The 8,021-nt window shown below is 35.1% G+C and overlaps 1 protein-coding gene across 1 annotated transcript; it reads left to right on the top strand.

Moving 5' to 3' along the window:
- Nucleotides 1–1,271: 1,271 nt before the first annotated feature.
- Nucleotides 1,272–3,435, top strand: LOC149140799 (GDSL esterase/lipase 6-like). The gene is made up of 5 exons (XM_089448278.1): nucleotides 1,272–1,583; nucleotides 1,691–1,809; nucleotides 1,909–2,145; nucleotides 2,250–2,508; nucleotides 2,621–3,435. Exons 1-5 carry the CDS (start codon nucleotides 1,331–1,333, stop codon nucleotides 2,872–2,874), a joined length of 1,122 nt encoding a protein of 373 aa, XP_089304404.1. The 5' UTR covers nucleotides 1,272–1,330; the 3' UTR covers nucleotides 2,875–3,435.
- The last annotated feature ends 4,586 nt before the right edge of the window (nucleotides 3,436–8,021 follow it).

The raw sequence follows: 8,021 nt of genomic DNA, 5'->3' as shown, positions 1-8,021 counted from the left end.
ACAAATTAGAATTCATTCATTCTTAAAAACATGATTGCGAGAAAATGCTAATGAATGCCCGGGAATGAGAATCGCAAATTAGTAAGAAAAAATCTATAAATTGAAATGGAAAATAAAGAGTAAAAGAAACATCTAAATAGGGAGCACTCCTGTCGATGCATGAGATTTAGAAAACTTGAGTATCACCACCGTAAGCTTCTCATCAAAGCGTAACCAAAATATAGTATTTTTTATTAAATTAAATTATTAAATTTGGTTGGAGTTTGTATTATTAAGTAAGATGATAGTTTTAAATTATTATTTTTAAATATAATGAAATATTATAATAATATTAAAAAAAATATTATTTTAAATAAGAGTGATTTAATGAGGTCATAATTTGGTTCAGAAGATAATTGAGATTTTGATGAGATTTTATTGAAATTTTTAGAAATTTAAATATAATTATCAAATGTATAAAAAGTTCTTAATAATGTTGAATCTATTTTTATTATTAAAAGAAATATATTCAAACACCATGCAATCAAAAATTTCAAAAAATCTCTCCCAATAAAATTTTTAAAATCAAGCAAAATTGTAACCTCCTTAAACAACACTTTTCAAATTATAATAATTAAAAATATCAATTATCAATAAAATTAATATAATACATCATTTATGATTATTATATTTACAACACAAGCAAAACAGCATATTAATCATGATCATTGGAGTCACTGCAAATATTTAAAGTTAAGTTGACAACAGCATATTAATCATGGAGTTGTCTATAATGCGACTTTTTGGAGATTTCGGTGACGGAATCCGGCAGAAGAAATTGAGGTTGAATCTTGATTTGTTGCAGTTAAAATGGTTTTTTAACTGCATATTTGGATTCAGCACCCTGAAAAACCCCTGGGACGCTTTCATTGTGCAAAAACTAGCTATCAAACTTGCGATTCCAATAAATTCCTGCCGGATTTCGACCGGAAAAACCGGCCGGAAAGACTTTCAAAAAGTCGCGTTATAGACAACTGCATTAATCATGATCGTTGGAGTCACTGCAAATATTTAAAGTGAAGTTGACATTGATATATTTTAATATAGAGAGAGCAGCCATCCGCGACCACAAACCTCAGAGATATTTGCGATGTGCAGTCACCTTACACGCCACGCATTTTTTTTCCAAATACGTATTTTGAACGCAACATGGAGACGACAATGCCATGGCCTCTAGAAAGCCTGCCTGCCCATCCCCATGGATCATCTCTCTATAAAGGCATTTCTTTTCATTTATCTGCATCCAATATCCACACCTCCTTTTACTTCCCTGCACTCATATTCCTTTATCATGGAGTTTTTAGCAATGTTTATTGCCTGCTCCAGCGCAGCCCTTATGTTGTTTTTATCTTTTCCTTTCGCTACTGCCATGCACTATAACGTCCCCGCCATGTTCATTTTTGGGGATTCTCTAGCAGACGCTGGTACCAACAATTTCATTGCCAACACAACCTCCAAAGCTAATTTCCCGCCTTACGGGGAGACCTTCTTCCATCACCCCACTGGTCGTTTCACTAATGGCCGAACTGCATTCGATTTTATCGGTATTTTTTTTCTCCTACTTATTCACCTAATCATCTCACTTAGTGATATTTATATGGTTGATTCTATCATTAGATGATTAATATACGTATGATATTTGTATTCACAGCTACTAAGTTAAGGTTGCCGTTCCCACCTCCATATCTGAAGCCAAGATCTGATTTCTCTCGTGGTATCAATTTCGCATCTGGAGGAAGCGGATTACTAGATTCCACAGGGAATTACTTGGTGAGTGCCAAAATAGACACATGTTCATTCTAATTGATACACATGAATTTACATGTTGAAAATAAGCAATTAAACGTGGTTGGTGTTTTCGCTATGCAGAATATCATCCCTCTAAGTCTCCAGATACGCCAATTCGCCAACTATTCTTCGCGTCTAGGGAAAAAACTTGGAGGAGATTATTATGCAAAAGAATATCTATCCCAGTCCTTGTATACCATTAACAGTGGTGGCAATGATATTGGCCTCAACTATTTAGCGAATACCACCTTCCAAAACTCTACAACTGCCCAGGATTTCGTTAAGCTGCTGCTTAGTAAATATAACGAACACTTGTTGGTGCGTATGAATCCCTCATGATTTTGTATTTCCTCAGTTTCTTGGCCGATTGTTCCATTATGTTAAATTTGGGGTTATCCTCTTGTCTGTGGTGGATGTTGCAGAGTCTGTACAATAAGGGGGCAAGAAAATTCATTGTAATAAGCAGCCCTGTTGTGGGGTGTACTCCAAATTCAAGGCTCGCTGGAGTGAAAGCATATAACGGTGGATGTGTGGAAACTGCAAATCAGCTGGCAGTGGCATTTAATGATGGTCTCAGGCTGCTCGTCAATCAGCTGAATAAAAAATTAGACGGGGCAACGATCCTGCTTGCTAACGCTTATGATTTCGTATTAAATTTAATTCAACACGGCGAATCCTATGGTAAAATACAGTAATATTTATTAAATAACTAGTACAAATTTCAAAAACGTTATAGGCGTGGATTGGCATGTGAATTTTCTAAATGCAATATGGGACGTGGCTTTGGTTGTAGGTTTTAAAAACACGACGTCTGCGTGCTGTGGAGCGGGGCCATTTAACACTGCTGTGTCTTGTGGGTTGGAGATTCCAAAGAAGGAGCGTGGCGAATACAGCGCTTTTCTTTGCAAACGTCCAGAGAAATACGTATTTTGGGATGGAACCCATCCCACTGAGAAAATCTATGAGATGGTTTCTCACCAGATTTGGCAAGGGAATACATCCTTCATCACACCTTTCAATCTCAAAAAACTGCTGCACAAACATTGAAGCGGAGATCATTATTTTCGTTGACTTTGTAAGCGGGTAATTATGGCTGGGGCATTTTAGATTGGTCACGCTTATCAACTATCGTTCGTATGTCGTGGTAGTCCAGTTGAGCGGTGGCCAAACATAACTGTTTACTTCATTTTTTTTCGTAGCCCAGTTGACGGGGGCAAACATAATTGTTTACGGAGTTGTCTATAATGCGATTTTTTGGAGATTCGGTGACAGAATCCGGCGGAAGAAATTGAGGTTAAATCTTGATTTCTTGCGGTTAAAATGGTTTTTTAACTGCATATTTGGATTCAGCACCCTCGAAAACCCCTCGGACGCTTTCATTGTGCAGAAACTAGCTATCAAACTTGCGATCCCAATAAATTCCTCCCTGATTTCGACCGGAAAAACCCGCCAGAAAAGCTTTCAAAAAGTCGCGTTATAGACAACTACATTGTTTACCTCCTCTTCTTTTCTATTTTTTTTGGATCTATCCACAGCCATAGCTCACATCATGATTGTATGCAGACTTTGAATCTTGATTACTTATGAAATGCAAAAAATTGCTTTTTTGGTGGTTTTTTTTTGGATCTATCCACAGCCATAGCTCACATCATGATTGTATGCAGACTTTGAATCTTGATTACTTATGAAATGCAAAAAAATTGCTTTTTTGGTGGTTACGCAAACGATTAATCTTATCAAAACAAGTGAAAAGAATTTTTGATATTTTGCAAAATCCTGTAAAAGTTCAAAAATGAAAATAAAATAATTATTAGATAATTTAGTTTAAAATTAAATTTATTATAAATAAATATTACAAATATATATAAAAAAAATTATTATAATTATATAAATTTGATTATTAGTAAAAAATAGATTGATATTAATTTATAATTTCAAAGAAAAATATTATAAAAAAATAATTAAATGGTAATTTTATGATAAATTCTTATTATTATTTATATAAAGAATAATATTTAAGCTAAATACATATATTAAAAAAATGTAACTATCTAAGTTATACAAATTATAAAGCTAAAGAATGTTTATGAACATTTAAACAATTGTTTCTACAGAATGTTTATAAACATTAAACAATTGTTTTATGATATAGTTTAAATTTCCAAGATCTAAAAATCATTAAAGTTCATATATAACCATAAAGTTCAAGTATTGACCAAAGATAAGAGATACAAAAATATGATCGTTCTCGCTTCTCAACGAGAAATTTTTTGTTAGAAATATAAGAGGTTAAACAATGACTAAGTGTCCTATTCTTATTGAAGATCTGATTTCTATAATTTGCTAATGAGTAAGTGAATCATATAAATATTTCTTGGAAGCATCATCATTCATTTGTTGATCTCTTGCTTCGTGAAGATTTATTCATGCTTGCTTGAGGTTGATCCATGACTAAGTAGTTTAGATACATGTTCAATTGACCACACAATGGTTGAATGAGTGTTTGATTGTGTTATTTTGGTCAACCAATGAGTTTTTTCTTGCGCTGAACAGATGGAACACCATACAAGAGCTATTTGACACCTACCTATGTGCTCGAGCTTATCTATCCACCTCAGAGTCTATTTGAACCTTGGATGTAGCTACATAATGTTATCAGCGCACACAATATGCCAGTTTCCATAACCTTTGCAAATTAAGCCAATTTTATAAAGTAAAACACATAGAACTAGAAAGATATTATAATTTTACCTTATTGTATCTTCTGTATCTCTGATCACTGATTATTCATGGAAAATTAGTAGGATGATGCAAAGAAAAGTGAGTTATAAGGATTTTTATGGAAGATGAGTGAAAATCTACGTAATAACCTATCAAAAAAATGTTATTTCTTTGGCCCAACATTCCCCCATGCTTAGGGTGTTTCATGTCCGCATGCATGTTAGTGAAAAAAATATTCCAAATTTTGACAAGACTAAGCTTTAGAGAATAGTTTCAGAGGCTTGGATCAAGATATCCAAGTTACTCTTAACACATTTATTCTTCATGGAAACTGGCCACCTGTGTTTTTTTATTGACATATTTTCTTTTAACCCCTTAGTTTTATGCTAAAATATTTTGTTGATCCTCTTGAAATTTGAGTTCTTATGATGCGAGTGGTACATTCACTTAAGCATTTTATGGTTACGTTCCTTGAGCATTTCATTTCATTTTTTACACGCTTTTCTAAAACTTCTAATTCAACTATTTCCTCCTTTAGTGTTGTGATGATGCCTTATTCGATAGAGAAGGGAACATCATCATTATGTGTAGGATTGTAAATAGTATGATCTGGGATGTTAGTATTGAAAGTATGCTAAGATATAGGAGAAAGTTCCTTTACCTTTTCTTTGTGTTCCTCTTTCTACAAAATATTGAAGTAATCATATACTTGTTGTTTGAATTTCATCGATCACTAGACTTTTCATTTCAGGTGTTGATGGTGGTTCTTATTCCTTGAGCTTTGTAATCTTCAAAGTTTCAGATGAAATAACATTATTTCCTTTTTCCATACTCATGGTGATTCTTTTGCATTTATTTCTACCATTTGGTTCCTTTATCTTCTGAGAACCTTTCCTTTTAATGTTATTTTTATTTGGTTTAGACACAACAACAACACATGCGAGAGTGGCTCAGAACTATAACATTGTTGAAGATTTGGCTATTTCACCTTCAACAATGTTGGCTTTGGAGTTGCTGCAATCATGTCCAGCACAACGTAAATTGCTATTGTCGGCTATAGGAGTTGTTGACATTCAGGACTCGAACCTTATAATTTTCGATCTAGAAAATAGTACACCTCGCTTGCCTCATCAAATGGCTTTCCAAATTCCAGTGTTAGTCAAAAAAAGACCTTGTTATAGGATTGTGATTGATGAGGGAGCCTCAACATGTATTATGTCGATCTAGTGTTGGAGATCGCTTGGTTCTCCTACACTTAATCAATCCCCGACAATTCTAAAGGCCTTTGATGGCTGTGGGTTCCATCCTTTTGGCATTCTACAGGATTTACCTATAGGGGTTGAAGGCAAAACTATTAATCTAGATGTGGAGGTGGTTGATGCCCCTCTAGATTACAACCTTCTCTTGGGTCATAGTTGGTCTTACGCTATGACAGTTGTTGTTTCATTGGTCTTTCGGCTTATACATTTCCCTCATAACAGAAAGATTGTAACTATAGACTAGCTAACTTACTTTTCATCCGATCCAGCCTCTTCTGAAAGTATCCAGCATGTCGGCAAAACAACTATCGCTTATAAGGATGTTGGAGTAGGACTAGTTAAAGATTCTGGTTTACTAGGAACTTTTCCTTTTCCTCCTATCAACGTATCGCCTTCTACTGTAACCATTCATATGATTTCATCAGACACTATTGTTTATGATGATCCTTGGATCGTACCTTCCGAGTCTGAGATAGATTCATTTGGTGATGTTATGCCTTTAAGTCCATATGAAATTGCGTATCAGGCCGTACAGTTGTTTTCCGACTCCTATTTAACCGAAATTGACTTAATGAATGTGGTACATGAAGAATCACTTTCAACATCAAACTCAGATTCAACAACGTTTTCCGAACTTGTTCACACTGATGAGCAAATTTGTGAAATCATGTGTGTTGATGACTTACCATGGGAATATCTTCATCATAGGTCTTCGTTTTTACCTGAGATTGATCGCTTTGAAAATGATTTTTCATCTATTTTTACGACTGATTATGTCAAGGAACCTCAGAATCCAATGAAAAATCCTGATTCTGAGTTAAATTTGGGAAACGTTTCTCGAGCTATTCCTATTGACATTTCGGTTAAGCCTGGAATTATTGAAAACATTCATATAGGTGCCTCTTGTACGGAAAATGAAATTCAAACATATAAGGCCCTATTTCAAGAATTTTGCGACGTGTTTGCCTGGTCATATGAGGAAATGCTAGGAATTGACCCAGCAATTGTTGTTCATGAAATCAAAACTTACCTGGATGCTAAACTAGTCTGGCAACGTTTGCGTCAGATCCACCCGCGAAAAGCTGCTACTATTAAGGAAGAAGTTGAAAAATTACTTAAAGCAGGTTTCATTTATCCAATTCTGTTAACGGATTGGGTATCGAATATTGTTCCTGTTAATAAAAACCAAGGAAAAATAAGAATATGTATCGATTATAGGGATATTAATCGAGCCTGTCCAAAAGACAATTATCCAACTCCCTATATCGATCAAATAATTGATGATTGTGCCGGCAGTGAAATATTCTCCTTCATGGATGGCTTTTCCGAATACAATCAAATAAATATTCTACCTGCTGATCAACCAAAAATGACTTTCATTTGTCCATGGGGGACATTTGCTTATTGTAAATTACCTTTTGGGCTCAAGAACGCTGGGGTAACTTTTCAAAGAGCCATGTCTTACGCGTTTCATGACATCAATCACATTGTGCAACCCTATCTCGATGATTTACCTGCTCATTCATTACATCGAGCTGATCATCTCATCCATTTACGAGAAATTTTTATGAGGTGTAGGCATTATCAAATTAGGTTGAATCCACACAAGTGTGTTTTCTGTATAGAAACGGGTTGGTTACTGGGGTTTGTTGTTTCGAAAGCCGACATTCGCGTCGATCCCTCGAAGGTTGAAGCTATTGCCAAATTGCCTCCTCCTTAGAGTCTTCGCCAACTCCAAAGTTTGCAAGGGAAAGAAAACTTTTTACGTCGATTCATTCCTAACTACGCCGAGATCACAAAGGGTTTTACCTGGTTGTTGAAACAAAATACTCCATTCTTTTGGGATGAGATAGCTGAAAAATCTTTTGATGCACTAAAACATGCGTTGACCCATGCACTGTTATTGCATCCTCCCAACTACAACCAGGACTACTTCTTATATCTCGTCGCCTTGCATTCCACCATTGGAATGGTGTTAGTTTAGGAAGATGAGTTCGGTAGTGAACATGTGATATATTACCTCAGTCGAACTTTAAATCCAACTAAGCTAAAATATTCACATGTGGAGAAATTGGCATTGGCAGCTGTTCAAGTTGTCCAACGTTTTCGTCATTACATTTTACTATGCAAAACTACAATAATTTCCGATTGCAACCCTATGATCTATATTTTGACCAAACAATTGCTAGGGGGAAAGTACTCCAAATGGATTGT

Source organism: Pinus tabuliformis, chromosome X (genome assembly GCF_031772625.1).
Source record: "Pinus tabuliformis cultivar Carrire ecotype Pingquan chromosome X, CPIR1, whole genome shotgun sequence".
In the NCBI taxonomy this organism is placed as follows: Eukaryota; Viridiplantae; Streptophyta; class Pinopsida; order Pinales; family Pinaceae; genus Pinus; species Pinus tabuliformis.
The sequence above is the reverse complement of the archived record's forward strand: the minus strand, read 5'-3'. Positions and strand labels throughout refer to the sequence as shown.